Raw genomic sequence first — 22,607 nt, forward strand, 5'->3', positions numbered from 1 at the left:
TTATCTATGGTACTAATAAAAGGTAGTTTTAATTTTATATAATGTTAAAACAAATAACACTCGCTAACACTATATATTATGTACATATTCATAGTTTGTAATTTTTTCATGTAAGATAAATAATTTTAAACTGTAAAAAAAGAAAAACACTGGAAAAGGGCCAATTAAGAAAATCCTGCTTTTTAAAGTTGGTTAACAACAATATATATCGTTATTAGCTATTTTTTGTACTCGTAAAGATATGGCATGGTATGGTTTTCACGTGTCCAAAATAAATAGCAAACCCATTGATAAAGAGTCTCCAATTTCAGTCATTGAAAACCAATTTAGCTATGTTGTCGAGTGATACGGAAATAAAATATGCTGTGATAATGTCATAAGTAACCATAGATTGTATGGCGAGTCACTGTTGGCAATAAATTAGGCACGCTTATAGTCGTTTTAGTAGATAAGGGTATGTCATTAATAGCCACTCTATTGGATCCAAATAACACCATGTGTATGACCAAAGATTAATTAAAATATAACGTTTATACTTTATGGAATATAGCATGGTCCAAGTGACAACTGAAGTTTAAGATTTTTGTACTTTAAAATGTTTCTATTGACATTTTTGGAGCTAGAGTCCATAAACAGGTACTTACTATTTTTTTTTATACCACAGGGGTGGCAAACTAGCATACGGCCCATCTGATAAACGGTCACCGTAGTCTACCTGTACATCTGAAACACCAGGGTTGTCACGTGCGCGTTATCGACCATCAAGAAACCTTAATATACCTGTCTTGAAATATCTAGTAGTAGTTTCTCGAGAAACCTCGGCAGGTAGTTCATTCCACAATCTAAATGTACGCGGGAGGAAGCTCATCCGAAACCTATTATAATTTTGTTGAAGACAATGTAACTTCATAATTGGCTTAAGTTTTAATTTTAATAGTGAGACGTATGTTGTATGTTGTAGTATGCTTATTTTAAACACGAATGTGGCGTTAGGTAACATAAAAACAAATAAGTTATTTTTTATATTCATTTTGCATTTTTCCTACTTTGAGTAATAGGTAAATATCTGAAACATTATTTATAGTTATATTTGCTGCAAATGGTTTGTATCTCTAATGTCATCTGTACTATATTATAATGTGTTGAGTATAGTTAAACTATAGTACCTACGTAGGAGGGTGTGTATTTCAGTATGTATGTTACTCGATGTAGTTGTGAATGTTGAAGATTCTTTTTAGTGTTATGATACTAATTTGTTAACTTAAAAAGTATACTAGTTAGTAGAATATATTATTAGTTTTTTTTAATTGTAATGTCATTAAAGAAGCAGAAGAAATAAGAATGTAATGTTAATATAACACTAAAGTTGAACTATTTTCTTCTATAGCAGCAGTATGAAGAAATGATGAATCCAATAAGTATCTATATTATTAGGGTATTTTCAGATTATGGATATGACTTGTACTTAAGAAATATAATTACAATAGCAGTCTAGAAACGGATTTGGCCGCTAATCTTGTTATCTTTAACGATTAAGTCTAAGTATTAAGCAACGGTTTTGCCGCGTGACGAAGGAGTTTGACATTGACTATTCTTAAAGAACTTTTGAAGGAAAGTCGATAAATTAAAATAATGACTGTAATCTCTCTTATTAAGCGTGCAGTCACGGGATCAATTTAGAAATACCTTAAAACATAATTTCCAAATATTTCAGTAGCCAGACACAACTGCAAATTTTCACATTCCTAGTGAAATAAAATGTCTTATCTTAACTTATAGAATAATGATAAACAGAGAGTGGATTTCGTTCTGTAGGATCAGTTTGTGGAGTAAATAAAAATAAATTTGAGAAAGAATAAACGTGTTTCAATGTTGTAACGGTCCACAGCGTATTACATTGTGTAACTCGTTCCAAAAATGATGAAATATCTCATTTTAATTTTAGTATTAATATACGAAATATTAAGTATTAAAATGCAACCAGCGGTAACGGGTTGACTGAAATTTGTGTAACGTAACTTAGGACTGCGTTGAACTTGGAGGATAATTCTGGGCAGAGCTTAACTTAAACTTTCTCTCTCTTTTCGGTTTTCTTTTCAAAACGGTAAGAACCAGTAATCCATTATATAAATAGCTTAAAAAATGTTAAAGTCACACATCTTTTTTGAAGATGTCTCCTAAGTCAGGTGTTTAAAGATCTCAGGCATTTCTGTATTTTGGTGTATTTGGTACAACTATGTAATATTATATTATCTGTGGTACAACTAACTAGTATATACCAATAATCAAAAAATAAACCAACGAAGGAACGAGTCGTAAATAAAATTTAGATTGACTGTATAGAATGTATGTGTAGGTACTATGATAAATAGTATAGCGTTAAGTAAGGTCAATAATTAAAACATACAAAATAGTTTGCGCATATCTTTTCTTTAATACGAGCATTTTACAACAATATTGAAACGAAATCGTCATTTTGAGATCTGCTGCCAACATACACTACGGGCGCTCAACAAATAAACATAAAACCGCGCACACTAATCTATATAAACAAGTCGCATAAGTACATACAGGCTTCCCAATATAATATTATCTATACATACACTAAAACTATATCACCACTTGCCACTCTACGTTCGCGGAACGTCACTCACTAGAACAGAGTCACTTGATCTATTTTGTTCGTTTGTTTGTTAGTCTGTTTGTTTTCACTAGTAGATCACTTCGTAGACTGTGGCTTTCTTGTCGCCGGAGCCTGTCACTATGTATTTGTCGTCCGATGAAATGTCGCAGCTGAGTACTGATGATGATTCTTTTGACTGTAAAGGAATAATGTCATAATTAATAATTATGTATCATAAAACAAATACACACATGATTTTAATATTTAAAATTAAAACACAGCATTACTACAATTAGAATACAATATTCTTAAACTCAGTCAGTGTCACAAATTAAACAACCAAATCACAATTTATTAGAAAAATGACGTCAAATTTATTTTTCACTTTTCGGGTATATAATTCGGTTCACGATTTTATGACTTTACATAAAATACCATTTGAGCTAAAAGCATGAAGTATTATGTCAAAAATTCTACAATAACAGTAATTTCATTATTTTTGTATTTGTGACACTATCTGAGCGGAGCTACGGATTCGTGAATGAACCAAGATGTTTTTTTGCAGTTAAAACGTTTTTACTTAGAAGAATAAAAAAGGAGACAACAGATTTTTGGAGACTTTGAAACGGGTACATCTCCCAATGTTCCCCATTTATATTAATACTTTTTTTATACACATTGGTATTGGTAAAAAATAATTAAATTAAGTAAAAAATATAGGAACTTTGTTAAATATGTATCTGGGAGTTGTTATCGAAAATATTATGACTAGAATTTTATATTTAGAAAGTGTTTTGTCTTCTATAGCTGATTTCATTTTTTATTTGTTTGTTCTGTCGCCGCAAAATTAGGAGAGCCTAATGTCCAACATAAAGTCAGTGCTAAGAGAAAAAAGATTACTTTCGCTTATGACCTTACCTGGAATATACTAGCGCCGTACGGCGTACGCCATGCGTTGAGCAGATTGTCCTTCCCCGTGGAAACGAACCACTTGCCACACGAGGCGAATCGGAGTGAGAGCACACACGACTCGTGTAAGTGCAACTGGTACTTATCAGGCTTCACCGCGTGCAACACTTCTACGTTGCTGTTCTCCATGCCCACTGCTAGCCACTCACCTGCAAAACGCGTTTATTAGTTTTTATTTGGGTTACACAGGGTAAAAGAAAAAACGCAGATATTGAATACAGTAGAAAATAGACGAGGAAAAATATTAGGACACTTGATACGGCACGGTGCTTTTATGAAAATTATTATTGAAGGAAAAATAGAAGCAAAGAGGGGGAGAGGAAGACCAAGGCACAGCATCTTAAACAAAATGGGAGTGGTGTCGTATCAACGTTTAAAGAGCATGATGGAAGATCGTGGAAAGTGGCAAGAGCTCCACATGACAAGAGCGTCGCTTTTAAATTATGAATGTATGAATGAGAGAATTACTACAAAAACTAAGTTTTCAGTACAGTCTTATTATTGTGATTCGTGTACAAAATTATTTCAACTTGTATGCATTATTCAAAGTTCTGACGATGTAGAGGTGAGGTATATAAATAAGTATTTATGTTTCAAAATTAGTAAGCCAGTCTGAAGTTAGTATAGTTTATTTTTATATCGATTTTATATGACTCGGTAAACATTGTTTTGGTATATAAAATATAAATTTTATTAATTTATAAAATTAATATCGCTATTAAGAACAGTGTTTCTTGATGTCAGAAGTAACTTTCACTACTTTGAGGGCACTACAAGAAGATTAATAAAATAAAAACAACGTATCTGCGATTTATGATAGAAAAAAAATATGAACTCACCAGTAGGACAGTAGCCCAGCGAGAATATTTGAGAACTGAAGTCGTGTTGCTGTAATTGTCTGCCTTCTCTTAAATCCCATGATCTGTAAATTTAAAATATTACAATTTATTTAGGCATTGAATGACATAATTATGTTTTTATATGTGTTGTTTTGCAACAGTTACACCATTTCCGGGCCTATACAATATTCGATTTTTTATTGTTGCGTTTTGCAAATAACTGTCAAATATTTTATATAGAAATCATAATGATAAACGAAAGACAGACTCTATTCAATAAGCAATTAACCAGAAAGAACACTGATTGGAAAGTTTTCACCCTATATCACATGTACTGTAATGCTGTTCACATTTTTATTTACGGAACTATTTTCAGATCTCGGCCGCTGGTTTTGACAATGGGTGACTTCAGAGCGCATTCGAAACCCACCAACCCAACACCACGGTTCAATGCACCGCTAGAGGTCTGTAACTTGACTCAGGATTTCTTAATTTCGTTTCCTATCGCAATTACCCATATTTGATCAACGGAGGTGTGTATATATATCTCATCCCGACTCAGCATGTAAGCGACGATTGGTCCCATAAGTTTTTGTAATTGAAATTTTGAATAAATTGCAAATGATTGAAGTAGTAACTCACCTCACAGTGTTGTCAAGGCCGCCCGTCCACAACTTGGTTCCGTCAGCAGAGATATCGATGCAGGAGGCGCCGTCGGTGTGTCCTTGGAACTGCCGCACCAGCGTCTGATTGTGAAGGTCCCAAACGGCTATGTTTCCGTCTGAACAACAACTAAAGCACACCTGCGGATACGTACGATTTGTTAGAACTTTTGTTTATAAAGTTTAATTCATTGAACTATTTAAGTCTTACAACTATAAACATGCAGGTTTTTTACTATAATTTAATCAGTTGGTATAAATGGAGTGAGTAATAAACAATGTTATTTATATTTTCCATAGTTCCAGTTTTCATAGATTTTTCATAGTATGTACATTTTTTTAGAACGAAAGCTGTAATAGACTATAATAAATGTTGTAATAGGCACGTAAATAATTATATATAAAATTAATGGTTGCCCAGTGGTCGAAATTCTACCATAATAAAAAATACTAGCATTCTGCACTCCGTCTCTATATAAATTATAAGTATGCGAAATTTCGTACTCCTCCGTCTAATATATAGATTTTAATTATTTATTTATTTAATTAACACAATATAAACTTACAGCTAATTGCCAACACGTTTATATTTTAAAACTATTTATACTACTTAAAATTATATGATGATAAATATATTCTTATTTTTGTAATTATGGAAGGCAAGGCTTCTGTATAAACGTCAGCATCTTGGACCTGATTATAGATATACTATAGATATATTAATTATATATTGATGAAGATTCAAGACATTATGTACCTTAGAGTCTGGACTAATGGCCAACGCGTAACAAGCTGGCGCGGATGATGTCAACTCTGCTTTGATGCGTGGCGTCGGGGACGCCAGGTCCCATATTGATAGATTTGACGCCTCCCCGCCCACGATCAGTGTACGACCATCGGGCAACAACTTTACGGACCTAATGTAATTGTCCCTTTGCTGCAATTAAAACACAATAATTCCTTTAAAAAAGTAATAGGTTACTCTATAAACAGCTAATTTTAATTATACAGATGAGACTACACAAACTACTGTAACTTGTAAATTTGGGAATGGCAAAAAGTTATTATCAGGACATTATGCTATTGATATTAAGGTCTAAATCTTAAAAATATCTTAAAGAGATAGTAAAATTCGTTAAGTTAGAAAATTTCTGTATAGAATAACCCAATAAAAACATCTGTTATTAGATTTTAGTGTGCGGCCTTGATTACTTTTATAAAACCGTTGTTGTCTAGCATAGGGAATGTTTTTAAATCTTTACATGGTGACAACGGTTGGGGGTAAACGATGTAAGCAAGCCTTTAGTTTGTCTATTCTGTACTAATATATTTATTACCAAATTAATTATAAAAAGATAACTAAATTTATAATTCGAATAAACCGGAGACAGTTACCCACTCACCAAACAATCCAATTGGCTAACTGGCGCTTTGCTGGGTTGGCTGATGTCCCACACCTTCACGCAGCCCTTGCCGCCGGTGTAGACGTACTTAGTGGGTGAGGAGACAGTGACCGCGCAGACCACCTCGCCGTGTGCCAAGGCGGAGACTTGCCGCGCGTGCCGGGGGATGCCGGGACCCATCAGCGCATCCGGAGGGAACGGCACCGGTTGCATCTGACCCTCGGCCGATACGTGGAATGAGTATGCTCTGGAATAATTCACGAATGGTCAGTCTCGCAGGCTATAGGTAAGGAACTTGTGAAGACTTTTGTATACTACTTGAATGGTAAAATAGGCGGCCCACTAGTTGGAAAAGGTTAATATTTGTCTATAAATATGAACAGCACTAGACTTTAAAAACTGCGATATCCGCCTTCCTCTCTGTGTAGACATTTCTCAAAACTGACGGTGAGCCGTCTATCTGTATTTTCACTATCATAAATCACTCTCTTCAAATCAGAACACTTAATATAAATCAAGCTGTTCTTCAGCAGAAAGCAGTGAAAAAAATTCGCAACTTTTGACAAAGTAAACATGAAAAACGAGGAGTTATTTAACAAAGTTCTCAGGAACAGCAAAGCACGAGGGGTGGTTCTACATTCAAGTGAATTTATAAAAAGGGGCGTTTTTATGCTGTTTAAATTTATAGCAGTAAAATATAAGTAAATACAAGATACGCAATAGAATATGTGCGTACAAACGTTTTATACTTTAATAATCTTAATTAAACACCTACGTATATAATTTTATGAGTCTTGCGTTGTATGTATGGTTTTAGCATATGTTATAGACGGTGTGAAGTAATAAGTATGTTATCACCAAGTAGATAGTAAATGTAGAAATTACTGCACTGCAATGAGACTAATAAGAAATATTTCTTTTGTTATGAATACCTTAAAGTTACTCGAGTAGCCGCTGTAGCTGTAGTTTTTTTATTGAAATTCTTTAAACTCTATATCATCACAATATAAATATAGGTAATATCTATACGTACATAAGTTATCCAAAATTATTTACAGTAATAAATTATTTTGATTTCGACTATTTAATTTCATAACGATATCTGTGCACGACGCACCTTTTTACGTATATTGTGTGTTTTATTGTCTTTTATTTTACATAGAATAATATTATATTTTCACTATTCTTCTATTGTGTGCTTTACTTTCGATACATACAATTATACTATTTCTACCTAATAACCGTCTTTCCATGATGACTTTTACCAGAATAAATACAGTCCCTTCACTAACAATATTTATAATCTAAATATCTTCATATAAATTGAAAATAGAATATTTAGGAAAACGGAACTTACGGTTTACCGCCAGGTATAGGCGCCAGCGCCGCTGGCCCGATAGGTGGCCGTAAGGGTTCATACGCGAGTGCTGCCCGCGCCGAGTACCCGGCCAGGCCATATGCGTCATGTGCTCCATTGCCTAAATACGGGTATTGTAGCGATGGGGGCTTCACTGCCGCCTTCAAGGGCGCCCCCGCCGCACCAGCCCCGCTCGCCCCCGACGTCGGCGTGACCGGTTTTGAGATTGGCGTACTCGGTTTCTCGTCCAATTTCTTCGCTGACGGCGTTGACGCATTGCTAGAGGTACCCGACCTGAAGTAACATTAATAGTCTTTGAACATACTATTTCTGTAACTGCTAAGTACTGTTTGAATTAAGCATTAAAATAACTTAGTACCTACTGAATTTAAATTATTCATGAGATTTATAAATGAAGTGTATATTTAAACCACAGAAAAGTCACCTTGACTAAATTATACGTAGCCAGGAGTAAACTCTATCACATTCCTGCTCCTATCATTATATATATTCCATCTCTACCACTGTATCGTAATATTTGGGGTCACCGTAATATTTTTCTCTTACATTGCATCAATATTACTTTGGGTTTCAGCTTAGTTTTATGACCGGACTGCGTATAAAACTACAGCATGCAAAAAGTTAAAACCCATTTTGTCTTGGCGCAGATATCGCATAACCTATTACACAAAAAAATACAGTCGCCTACATAATGTTTCTTATTTTGAAGCCGATTAATAAATAATAAAAATAAATGGGTTAAAATAAAAGCATATGCACGCAATTTGTCGTTGTTAATAGATTATCAACGGGTATCTACGGAGGCGTGTCTAATCTTATTGTCTTTAATAGGACTACATTGAATCTCGGCGGCTCTGAACACTGTAATTGATTTAGTGTGGGGGCGGATTAACTTTCTGCACGTCTCGTGTCGTACGCTGACCTTCAAAGTAATGTGTTATATACGTGTACTCCTTTAATATTTATCTATGACTTCAATTAAGATGATACAGCTATTGTAATGATACGGTTTCGCAATTGATAGTTTAAAGTTGCCGTCAAGTTTGAAAATGGCTTCTACCTACTTAATAATAAAATACTTATTACGTTGTGTTATATTTGTACAAGGGTGAACCATGTAAGAATTTATTGATTTATTATATTATACATACATAATTATATACGACGCAAGGTCATAAAGTTTTATTAGTTGAAGTTGTTCAAATAAAGGTAATTGCCGCGATATTATTGTTTTAAGAATTTTAAATAAATAGCTTGTGTTGTTCAAACAGATTAAAAATTGTGGCGTTGTTATAATGGTTAGTAAGAACTTGTCATTATTACTATCTTTTTATTTTGACTACTCTAGTGCTGTTGGCCGTAGCTGGACTTTATAGCTTCACCAGACGATAGGGGGCGAGTGCAGATGGCACCTCGAAGATGGCACCGTGGAAGGACTTATGAATCGGCTGAACGCCAACTCTCGCCTGAACGATACGATATTACTGCCGTCTTATTCTGTATTGATGTATCGATGAATACAGTTCATCCTCATAAGCGATCTTCCACTTCATTCTCTAGTAAAGAATAGCAAAATATTTTTAATGTAATTGGAACAACCTGACCAGGTGGGCCGGACCTAGTAGTAAGCGGCGTATGTTGATTATAAGGAGGTTGTTACCTTGGGCTGTGTGGCGGATGTTCCTTTTTAGGTTGCAGTTTATCGAGTCCATTCTCTCTAGGTGAAGGAGCCCCGTTGTGCGGTGACGTAGGTTCTTCACTCGCATCGTCTACCACCAACTCCTGAAATGTGTTCAAATGCCGATTAAGAACTTAATACGTAATGAATGCACAGGGAGAGTATTTCTGGGAATAATAATATAGGATAAAGGACTAGCTGTTAAAAGATAACAAACATACAGATAAACAGGCGCTCTTTCGAATTTATAATATTGACATAATCCAAATTTAATAATTGATTAGTAAAAAGTAGAAAACTTAAATGACTGATACATTTTTCTATATAACTAAGTATATATTATACATATTATTATACCCGAAAAGGGACAGAAACACCCCGGCCACATGCACACTCTGTCTTGGTGATCATCCTGCAAACTATAAGGGTTGCCAAGTATACAAGGAGATTCGTGCACGAAAATACAACCAAGTCAATAATAGGAAGTTATTACCTAGGAACAAGCCGGTATCTAACCCTTCAAATCGAATACAACCAGTATTTCAAATGGAGGATTTTCCACCACTATGCGCACAAAGTTATGCAAGAAAAACCGAAAATAACTATGAGGCACCAAACATGCCAAGAAGTAACACTAACCCCAAACCTAAAACCAGAAATACTGGAGAATGGGTAAACCAAACAGAGAGTGCAATACCTCAGTCAACAAATTTGTTAGAACAAATCATAATTAAACAATCACAAAAAATTGATGTGCTCATACAGCAAATGGGGACCCTAATGGGGCTCCTCACGACACTAATAGCCCAGAAAAACAAAAAATACTGCTCAGGAGTATTTTTGGATGTACAACAGGCATTCGACCGCGTGTGGCACAAAGGCTTGTTCTATAAATTAAAAACCTCATTACCGAACACCATTTATATGCTCTTAAAGTCCTATATACAACATAGGATATTTCATGTTAAGTATGAAGATCACCTATCAGATTATTTTGAAATAAAAGCCGGAGTGCCACAGGGTTCTGTCCTTGGCCCAGTATTGTACACAATACATACTGCTGACCTTCCCACTACTAATGGTATAGTTACAGCAACATATGCAGACGACACAGCAGTGCTGTCATGTAATAAAGACCCACATATTGCATCTACAGAGCTTCAGAAACATCTGAATGGAATTAAAGAATGGTTGAATAAGTGGAGAATTCAAGTGAGCACCACAAAGTCGGTCCATATCACATTCTCACTGAAAAGAGGAAATTGCACACCAGTATCCTTAGATGGAACTATTTTGCCACAACAAACGGTGGTAAAATATCTCGGAATGCATCTGGACAGAAGACTTACCTGGAAAGACCACATAAAAGCAAAAAAAACCAAGCTGATAGAAAACTTAAAGACATGTACTGGCTGATAGGTAGACAGTCTAAATTAAGTCTGGAAAACAAACTCCTCATCTATAAGAGCATCATAAAACCAGTGTGGACATATGCAATGGAACTATGGGGATCAGCTTCACACTCTAACATAGAAATTCTTCAGCGCTTCCAAAACAAGGCATTAAAAACCATAGCCAGAGCTCCTTGGTTCATAAAAAACATTGAAGTACATACACATCTAGAAATTCCAACTGTAAAAGAAGAGATACAGAAAGCCTGTGGAAGATATAAACACAGACTAGCCGGCCATAAGAACCAGTTAGCTTCAAAACTACTGGATATAAATAACTGTCCATCTAGATTAAAAAGAGCTCGCCTTGCCAACATCTAAAGAAAGTAAATGAGATGGCACCTTACTGGAGGGGCCTCATCTCAAAAAGCCAATAACTTCAAAAAATCTGATTATAGCCGGAAGGGCTGATCGCAGATAGAGAGAGAGAAAAAAAAAAAAAAAAATACATATTATTATAAAATTGACAATGTCTAAAGGAATTGCCCTAATAAGCCCCAGTTTAGGCTGCAAAAAAGATCGCGGCATTGGCAATGAATGAATAACTTTATATTCAGATGTTACAACAAAGGTTTTACACAGTAATTAGTATTCGAATTTAACTTACATGGCCCATATCCTTTTCTTCTTTCTTGAGTTTCTTATGGTCTGGTTCTGCTGGACTTCGCGTCCTATACTTTTCTCTCTCTCCCGGAGATATGGAATTCCTCTGCAACAACAACGCAAAATTAATTTATAACATACCGTCCGCACTGGTCTTGTTGATTCAGTAAATACGAGTTAGTAAACATAATCAAAACATTTACGACCGCGCTTACGTACCTATAGCAATCAATCGATCATTGGTCGCAAATAAATCGGCACGCAGCGAGGCGAGTGCTACAGTCAATATCAATATCAAAACACGCTGAGGCAGAACAAACTGACCGCATGATTAGCTTCGGGAGTGGTCATCGCCCCCTCGCAACTGTATGGGTCGGACTGGGGAGAGCGGGTAGGAACCGCAACATTTGGACGAGCGCGCAAATACGGACTAATGAAATAATCATATACGTGGCGAACGATCACCACGCTCACTGATTTAGTTCATGTGACGTTTCTATACATAATGTAGGATTCGAGTGCTCGGATTATCAATATTCGGTCGAACGGTTGCGGCGAGTTGTGTAGACAGATGCCATTTCAAGTGTACGCACGCAACCGTGAGTGTGGCCATCCGAGCGGAAAGGCTTTCGCTTCCCGAACGATTCAATATGGGTATATTGCGTAGACTTTTTATATCTCGGATATCACATTCTAGATGCTATAAAATCTACAGGACCGTACATCGATATTTCTGATTCCTATCAAGTTCTTCAATATAATTTTACGTGTTTCCTTAAAAACATAATTGTTGTTAAATGAGAAGCGGCTGGATTCTATTTCTCCTCGGGGATCGTAGTAGGTAAGGCTCGCTGCTTGTGGGTGTAACGGGGCCTAATTTTACGAGGTACTAAGTTAGGAGCGAGTGGCAAGCGGCTGTTAATTTGCTCTCCACTCCGCCGACCTGTCGCCGCCCGCTGTGACTTACTGCCCGCCCGCTTCGGACCAAGACAATAACATTATAGATTCAAATTCACATCTATTTATTGCTGCCCGAGATATAATACGCCTAACGTCGTGTAGATTAAGTTTTATTTAATGATCCAAGTGAGTGTGAACGTTCTATTGTCACGCACAAAGGCTTTTATTTTTACGACGAAGAAATTAGATAATAAAATTGGTACGAGTGTACAGTCTGTAAGATAAACTGGACGACGCAGCTTATTGCGGCGGTGTTATTGGATATTTGATAGGCGAGATGTAACCAATAAAGTTTTATTATTGGCGCAAGTCGCGTGGAAGGGAACATAAAGTGGTGTCCACACAGCCGGGCGTATATGTATAACATGTATAGGTTGGTAAGTGCTAGTGGGGGTCGATTGTGTATTCGAAGGCCTAATTTTACGATCACTCGATCTCCGCCGAGTTGAATATCGAATTTCAAGTGCTATTTCGAGAGACCCACAGTGCCATACGTAATGTGTCGTGCCGGATTCGATTGGATGGATTTTATGATACCTATACGAGTCATTCGCTCGGGAGTGTAGTATTTGTGGTTAATCGTTAATTTAATGGATTCAAAATTTGGTCAGCTGCTGATAATGATGAGTTGGTGTAGGTACGTTTATACGCTTGGTGTAATAAAAGCTATTCTAGTACTTTGCAATACACGGTCAGATCTGTCAATCTGGACATTTAAGATAACGTTATTTTGATGACTGAGTCTGTATTGAATAACCGAAGTAAAAACATAAAACTATAATAAAACAAAAATAAAATAGTTATCTAGATACTTAACAATACTCCTTGTTCCGTACCTTTAACCCTTTTATTTATTTATTCCGTCCATATTATAGCACAATGTTCGTATACATAAACATAAGAGGATTACCTCTCAAATACCCATCCAGTTATATGTATCCGAATAGAAATACACTATATTGAGCAGTCGCAACCTTTTCCATTTTCAACAGAAAAGCGAACAGAGCTAATCTTTACTTTATCCCATTACGCGGGTCGACCTCAAGAAAAAGGCAATTGAGTCGGGGAAAGGTCGGTCGGGCGGGGAGTATTGGGTACTCGGTCGCTAAACAAGTACGAGTCAGCTACAAGCTCCGACAACACGACTTATCGGCTACCGTGCTCCGTGCGCCTCGGCTCGCCTCGCGGAGGTCGCCGCACACGACATGTGTCGCGGCGGGCGGGAAGGGAGGCAAGGATGTGAGGGGGGGAGGGGCTTTAGCCTGCTGCTGTGACGTAACATATAAAGTGGCAACACACAGGCGCGCTGTTAACGCCGCCCGGGCTTATTGTCTGCGGTCACGCGACGAGCCGTTTAGCCGCGCGCGCCGTGCCGCCTGCCGGTTAACCGGAAGGGGGCGGTTAACCGGACGCTCGGGGGCGGAAGCGGGGGAAATAGATAAATAGACCGCCCGCCGCTCGGAAATGTACGGATTGAGTTCGGACTATATTTCAGGCATAATAGTTTTGAAAAGTTACGTGATTTACACGCGACATTTTCGTCTTTTATCGAAACTACCTGCTCCAGACGATTTCGTTTTATGATACTATCATCGAAAAGTTTTATTGCGGACCATTTATTTTTAAGTCCCATTACGTTGTCAATTTATAACTTTGTACGTTTGATGATGCGATAAAATTGATCCACGCTGAAACTCATTCCATGCAAAGAAGTTACGCGTTGTGTAACTTATCGCTACCTGAATATCCGTCCCTAAATAAAAAAGATAAAGATTCGGAAACAAGAATCCGCGTTCGTCGGAAGCACGGCCCACAAAAGCGATACAAAAAATTAATCGCCAACGAGCGCGTAAACCGCGGGGCGCTGTGCGACTTTAAAATTAACTTTACCGGTTCATTCGTATACATAAATAATGGAGGAATTTCTGAATACACATTAAACTCCTATAAAGAATACATTAGCATAAATTTATGGTAGCGAGTCGACGTTTCGAGCGCGTTTTTACGTGACTCGTAAAGTTTATAGTCGCGAGTGGAGGATTGCGTTTACTGCGTTCGCTATCGGTTTATGGCCGACCCCAAATAGCCAAATTGCCTGGTGCTCGTTGTCAAGCTGACGTGCTGTCCCGCAGTGTCGCCGACTGCCTCTCTCACCCCGCGCACTCTCAGTACTATATCGACAATCCGGTCTTGTCTCAAGTAGTGCCAGAAGGCATCGCTATTATCCCATTTTGCGTTATGAGGACTCTTTGCGAACTTAACCGAACACTAAAGAAAACATTTGGAAGCTTGCCCAATATGATTGCTCACAAGTTCAATATCAGTTACATAATGTTAGGGGTTAATAGCAACTTTATAAAATATATGATCACTGCTAAATAAGTTAGCCATCTTTTGAACAAACTTATGTTTTATTATAATAAAAGATATTATCTTAAAATACGATATCACAAATACATCAACCTTATTGTCCATTGAATATTTGATTTAACACTGATTGTAATTATATTAAAATTAAATATATGAAACAATATTATATTTTTAAGACGTGTATGTTAATAACTCAATTGTACTAAGCTGTATATTTACATCAAATTAACAGTGAACTCGGGCAGATGTATCACACAAAGTAAATTCCGTGGAAGCCGTCGATAAGCAATCTCACCCCGCCCCTTGCTCTATTACAGGAGTAATTAGCACAATTAACAGGAGCAGGCGCGAAGGGTGACGGCGCGACGTGCGGGGGGAGCGGCGGAGGGGAACGGGGCACGATCGCTTTCACGCACGCAAACAAATGTCACGTGGCACGGCGCCTTAATTAAAACGATAATTGAGTTGACTTGCGAAACTCATCCGCCATTTCGACATTCCGAGAGAAATTTCACGGAAACTCCCCTCGAAACTACGAAGCCCTTAAGTGTCGACGACTTTAATTTTGTGTTAGCGTCTACTTTGCGGTCTCGAGGCAAATTTTAATACGGTGTACGAAGCCACGCTTTTGTAAAATTACTTAAATAAATTACCCCGAATCGAGTTTCGTCGCCGTACTGAGAGGTAACTCGTTTGGAAAATTGGCACCGAACGTAATATAAGTTACTGTGATAACGAGAGACTTTCATCGGAGAATTAATTCTAGAAACATAGATTAGGTGTTCGGCATCAATTTGCATTCAATCGTAGCTGTATTACATTATTGTGGTAATAAAATATCTCGGCACATGACGCATAGTCACTCATGTTGACAAAGCTGGCCCCTTTAATTGTGATCCCTTCGCTTAAATCAGAGAGGGTGAGATGTTCGGAGGGACGCGATCCCGCACAGGGATTCCTTCGTCTGCAATATGTGCGTCGACACTCCCGCCACGACTTAATACCGGGGATAAACCATTCGTTCCGCTTTAACGAACGATTCATTTTAACGATAGCCCTAAAATAATTTAGAACGGTCGCTTGGTTAGCCCTTAAATTTGTCTCTACATTACAAATATCAAGATCCTATTGCAGCTTTATATAATAAATAGACCATATATAGTTAAAAACGTATATGAAAACTAAAATAAGAATATATCTTTTATTATATTTTACGTATGTCTTCAAAACAATGAAACTATATAAAAAATATAAAGAAGTTAAACAAATTAAGATTATTCGATAATGACGAGGAAATTATACAAATAATACTTAAAACATTATTTAGGTTTCCATGTAAAAAAAATATGAGCTATATTCCCTAGAGAATGTCTTTTAATGAGTTTGTTTACAGCGGTTCGGGCGGACAAGTTAGTCTATTGTGGTAGGTACTAGTACTGGTGGGAACAATGGTGCTCCGATACGTCGCATTTTTACTACCATGTTATCATTATGATATGACATGTAACATTAGACACGAAATATAAGTCGCGAATCTCTCGCTTCCCGAGTACCGTGTTACGCACGAAAGGGGTCGCAGCCGGCACGGTTATTTAAATGAGAGCTCCCTCACCACCCGTCAATAAAACATTAAACACGTAACAAGTTTATGCGCAGCGACAACCCTAGCGGATTCCGCCACTTCGTTAATCCGGGGCGGGGGCAGCCCTAAATTAGGGTCGAGACAAGCCGTAATCCCCCACTCGGCGCGACGGGGGATTTATATTGTTATTGCTCCGCGTCCGGAATTATACGAGGGTTGAGGGACTAATGAAAGGGGAAATTTAATTCCTAATGATTCTCGTCTTAGTCCGTAACGAGGAAACTCGAAAAAGGGCTACAACCCGCGTACTTTTTATGATTAATCGTTTTAAGTGAACCGAAGAATATTCGATTCGATCACCACTGTACTTATGTTAGCTTTTAGAGTGTTTGCTTTTTTTAAATTCGGGACAATGTCATGTCGGTGTGGTGCGTTGTTTGTAGAGTCAAAAGTTAACGACCAAATTGGATTACAAATTTATTCATGAAACATTTTCAATGCTGGTACACGGCGGTGAGCAGGCGAAGCATATGTAAATGTGTGATAAGCGCGAAGGAGCGTGCGGGGAATACGAGGTGTACTTGGTTTGGTAGGCTAGTAGTGATAGCAAACACGATCATAATGAATGCAGCCGCGGCGAGTCAAGACAAGTCTGTAGTATGGTGCATACGGCATGTAGCGTGCTGTCGTCTGCCGACCGAAGTGGTAATCCGTTACGACTAATTAAGCTCTATACATATTATTCATACACTTCAATATGAGTCAGAAAGGTAGTTAAATATATTTTGTTAAAAAAAATGTTCCAACAATTTCGATTCACAAGACTTGACTTCGTATTTGTCAGGTAACCGGGGAGAGTGCATTCCCCAATGTATGGTAACGTATTTAAATTTAAAAATATTGTGCATGCGAAATGCAAGTAAAAGTAGCAGCCGCGTGGCGCCTCTCTTCCGCTCATTAGCCGCGGCGACTAATTGAGATAAATTATGAAGACGTGCAGCGAGCCGCGAGCTATCGTACCCCACCTACTTGCTAATTACATGCAGCGATTTCAATTACACATTCACTAAAGCGTGACTTTTTGCTTAACAACCTGCTTTTTGCTCGACAAATGTTGTTTTTTTTTCAGTGTTTCGCATCAAATTGGGATAACTTTTTCAATATCTATCCGTTCGTTTTTCTTGCTTACAGTTTCACTTCTGTATTTATTTCTATATTTTCATATTAATATACATTATAGATATATATTAACGTGAAAATAATTATAAATATAGAAAGTGCTATTTCTTACTAAAATTAATATGCAAATACGAATCATACATTGTCTTCATTCATTAGTGGCATATCACCACCACCTCGTAAATTAGTTCACCTTTTAAATTGTATCAATATAAACCAACACATGCCTTACGATGAATTAATGGTAATTATTGTGTTGTAAAGTTGCAGCAACACCGCTTTGATGCAATTATACGTTATTGCCGCGGTTAGCGGTTATATAGCGAGTTGTAAAACTGAACGAAGCGAGCGTATCAGAGTAATAAATATGTTAGTTTGTTGGGACGGGAATGGATCTGTGGTTGGTGAATACGGAGCATTGCGGGGTGTAGGGCCACACACGACGTGCCGCCGGGCGCCTCGTGATGTCGTGCCTTGTCACAAGAAACATATGTACCTACGCGTGTTGCAACAATAGAATACAACGCAACCATAGATACTAGAGTTTACCAAGTAACTTCCACTCCATTCACTGTGTAGATATAAAATATTTTAAAGGTAGTAACAGAAATTATTGACGATTTCCGCCCCTATATGAAAAGTAGTTTAGTGAAATCCCATATAAGAGAAATGAATTACCTTTATCGCGATATCCCGCAAGTGTAATAAAATTAATTAAATTGGGAGAATGTGGAATCCCATCAAAAACATAAATGTGAAATGATAGCCGAGTTTAATATTATGATATATTCCTTGATTGTTGACTTCTACGACAAAAGAGATGAGATCTAAATGGCTGCCAAGTTCAATGGTCTGTCCTGAAATGTATTTATAACAATATAAAATATCATTTCTTCTTATAACTTAGGATAATATACTGTAGCCTAAGGTCTAACTTGGCCAGTTCTCATATACCAATTATTACTTTCGATTGCTAGTTACTATTAATATTAAAATAGGAACCGACAAGTAACATGTTTAGAACTTGCGAAGGCTACAGTATATTTCGTATATGAAAACTAGCCAAGTTAGACCTTAGGCTACAGTATATTATCCTAAGTTATAAGAAGAAATGATATTTTATATTGTTATAAATACATTTCAGGACAGACCATTGAACTTGGCAGCCATTTAGATCTCATCTCTTTTGTCGTAGAAGTCAACAATCAAGGAATATATCATAATATTAAACTCGGCTATCATTTCACATTTATGTTTTTGATGGGATATCATTACTTTTTGTACATAAATTATACTAGGTACATATTTATAACTAAATTAATACCAAATTATTTTTGATAAATTACTGTATTTTCGTATATTTACGGGGTATAATTGTCTTTTTTTTGTGTTATTTTCTATATTTTCTTGTAACTTTTAAATGTTGAAGTCCAAAGCCAATTCAGTATCAGGAATTTTTGGGCAAATCGGGGCGGTATAACGTCCACAGATGGTTGTACTCTACAATAGAGCTCTCGTGACTTGGATCTAAATTGTTAAGACGTACCCCATCTAAGGTTTTAACTCTGGAGAGTCCAACGTAAACCTGCCCTTTATTAAATATGCAGGAGCCTATGTTGAGAAGAGGACTGCCAAAACTAAGGCCTTGTGATTTGTGGATAGTAATAGCATATGTTAAGCAAATACGGAATTGTTCTCTTTCAACATATACATTATTTAATATCTGAAACTTCGTATTGACACGTTATAGTTCGTAAAGACGATTATGTAACAAATTGACTGTTATCTATTGAATTCTCAAGAAAACAATTTGTTACCAATGAGTTCTCATTCTCGAGTTAACTATACATTCCTACTTATTACTATACTAAAATTGTTATTAATTTTTGGTTTAAACTATTGTCTATACCATACGTATTTACTAAAATAATGTAATAATAATATAACCACAAATATATAAGTGTAATTTAAGAAAGCTATAAATTTCGTAGCATAAATCGCAACCTTATAGGTTAGATATCGAGAAACAAAACATTGAGACATATGAGGGCGGCTGCCATTCGCTCGGACAGGTTCGCGTCAACGTTTTATCGCACCGCTCCCACACGGCGCCGCCGCGGCGCCCTATACCGAAATGTCTATTATTTAATAATTATTTATAAAAATAATGATTTTACACTATCGATGTGCGCTAAATATTGAAATAATAATTAATACCAAATCTCAGTTAATAACATAATAAATACGAAATTCGACTATACTCCTAGTTATAAGTACGAGTATATTTTAGACAGAATCTAAATTATAGCAACTAGTGTTTATCGCTCAATGCAATATTTGAAGTTTGCTAGTTATCGACACTGATGTGAAGGGGTCAACGTAAATTGGTAATGATCGACGTTTTCATACAATATTACTTTCCGTCCAGTACAAGATGAAATTTTTCGCCAGGGATCAATGTCAATTGGTGGCTATCGACGTTTTCATAGAATTTTAGTATTCGTCCAGTATAAGTTGAAATATAATCAATTAAAGTGAAAAATTGTAGTAAAATGATAACAATTTACCAGTTTCAGATTTTTTCCTTTATATTCACCTAATTACCTATCTGCATGCCAAATTTGAACTTCCTAGGTCATCTGGAAGTGGGTTATAATTTTGATCTATAGTTGATCAGTGATAAAAATGACGATTTTTGAACATTAATATCTAAATAACCGTTTGAGATATGTTTATGAAATTTGGAACACATATTTATCTCGCAAGTCTCAATATATGAACCAAATTTGACAGGTTTGTGTGATAGAGTTTTTGAGTTATGAGGGGGTCAAAAGTGGCTCAAATGGTTCGTGTAAATATACACACGGTGCTGCAAGCCAGTTTACTTGAAACTCGGCTTGACACGCTGCCGCGTGTCTAGATCTATTTAAAATTATTTAATAATTTGTTTTTAAATATTATTTCGGGTTGGAAAATATCCCACTGGTAAGAAATTTGAATTTAGAATTCTATGAAATTTGAATATGAGTTAAAATGAGATAATATAAAATAAGTGTATACCGGATTAGTAAAATATTTCACTTATTGAGTATATTTTTAGAACGGACTTTAAGGAAAAAACGTTTTCGATTTAATGTGGTTCAAATATAAGAATCTTATTGTTGATAGTGATGTCTGCGAACAACAACACACTGAGCATACTGCTACATACTCACGTTTTACAATCGATAAATTTTTAGAGGATATCATACTTTTGTATTTTATTTTGTTTACGACTTGCATTCACAAAATATTGGACTTTCGATACGAATCGGTGCATGCAATACGTATTGCATATTTCATTGGGAATATTGAATCCGCAGCGCGGGGCACCGGGGGTATCGTTACGTATGGCACGCTTCGTTGCATTTATTTGATCTCTGGATATGCGAAACAATGACTGGATTGTACACGATATTATCTCTATACATAAACAAATAGATACCTATATCTGTGTTATCTTTTCAACCGAATTCAAATAGATGTTCTTATTCTCAATAATTTAGTAGTAGTAGTTTTTATATGTATATATTATAGTTATACACAATAATTTCGTATATTATCAGAGTAAACGTAATAGTTCTTCAAATTTTATGCGAATTAATCAATTTTATATCACTAACGAAGTAACACATACATAAGAGTACCTATTATAGGATTACGAAAGGTTTCTGGTGGTCCCTTTAAAGTAAAAATTATTGTATGATAATTACGGAGGCCTTTGCCTAGCAGCGGGGCACAATTAGGATATTTACTAAATACATTTTCATTCAGATAAATCGTAGTCGATGTAAGATGGTATTAGAAGACTTATACAATGATTTATACAGTTTGTGATATACAAAGTTGTGAATATATATTTATTTAATATAGAACCGTGTGTGCACACCATACAACCAACAGTGCACCGACAGTCTGATTGTTATGAGAGGGGCCGGGTGGAGACGAGAGCAGGCGCGATTCGATCAAGCTTGCATAAATCGATGCGATACGCCCAGATCGAGAACAAAGCCGCAAGCTTCAACCGAGACGAGCAATACCCTCATCTACCTCTCTATATGTACCTACCAGTGTTGCCAGATCCTTTATTCACAATATTGTCATAAGTTACAAGCAATATTATAAAAAAATATAAAACGTAATATTTGTTACATCTACATCTCTGATTTCCTACTTTAACAACCAAACCAAATCGAAAGACATGAAATTTCGTATACCGGTACTGATCGATGTATTATTTGCAACATAAGAAGAATATAAAGACTACTTACTAACCTGATAAAGCGGAGATAGTAATGTGAAAAAACTACCATAGACTAATTGAAAATGAAACACATAATTTTAAAAGTGAAAAAATTGGCCATAACAACTGGCGCAGTTGACATCACTATTAAAACAATCCATCACCGCTGTCGATATAAACAAACACCAGGTCCTGTGAACGTGCAGTTTGTGATTACTTGTTTTGTATATGAATCGACGACATCTATACTTTTACATACATTACACTTATTTATTTAGAATTACAGTAGTACCCACATACCTGTGTCCATTTTACTTTTAACCTCAAAACCTTAGTAACGTCTTGAATTTGTTAAAGGAATCAATTTCAGATTCTCAATCTTTCGAAAACTATTCAATTTAGAAAGGTGTACGCAACTTGCATATGAATTTTAAATTAGATTTTTAATTGTCTTCATATTTATATATTGTTTCCTGTGATTTTATAAATATTAGACTCACGTATAGTTGGGTAACCAGGCGTGTTTTACCACAGTATGCATTCATCACGAGTAGTGATTAATTCCGTGCTGCACGATTATACATTCAGGAGACACAAAGCCCCTTACTGCAGGAGACGACAGATAATC

At 36.4% G+C, this 22,607-nt stretch overlaps 1 protein-coding gene across 3 annotated transcripts in view; it reads right to left on the reverse strand.

Annotated features, from left to right (window-relative positions):
- Positions 1-2,411: 2,411 nt before the first annotated feature.
- The window catches only part of LOC131850025 (transducin-like enhancer protein 4), a 72,914-nt gene continuing 52,718 nt past the window's right edge, over positions 2,412-22,607 (reverse strand). For 2 of the 3 annotated variants that reach the window (XM_059200173.1, XM_059200172.1), the window contains exons 8-16: positions 11,611-11,712; positions 9,535-9,656; positions 7,854-8,147; positions 6,497-6,743; positions 5,851-6,030; positions 5,074-5,234; positions 4,432-4,514; positions 3,542-3,741; positions 2,412-2,819 (exon numbers count right to left, since the gene is read on the reverse strand). In XM_059200173.1, coding sequence (XP_059056156.1) covers positions 2,712-2,819; positions 3,542-3,741; positions 4,432-4,514; positions 5,074-5,234; positions 5,851-6,030; positions 6,497-6,743; positions 7,854-8,147; positions 9,535-9,656; positions 11,611-11,712 — 1,497 coding nt within the window. In that variant the 3' untranslated portion in view covers positions 2,412-2,711. The remainder of the gene's footprint in view (positions 2,820-3,541; positions 3,742-4,431; positions 4,515-5,073; positions 5,235-5,850; positions 6,031-6,496; positions 6,744-7,853; positions 8,148-9,534; positions 9,657-11,610; positions 11,713-22,607) is intronic. The other variant, XM_059200174.1, reaches the window with a different exon arrangement.

The sequence above is a fragment of the Achroia grisella genome, unplaced genomic scaffold, assembly GCF_030625045.1.
Source record: "Achroia grisella isolate CSIRO2021 unplaced genomic scaffold, CSIRO_AGI_Agris_v1 utg676, whole genome shotgun sequence".
Taxonomy (NCBI): Eukaryota; Metazoa; Arthropoda; class Insecta; order Lepidoptera; family Pyralidae; genus Achroia; species Achroia grisella.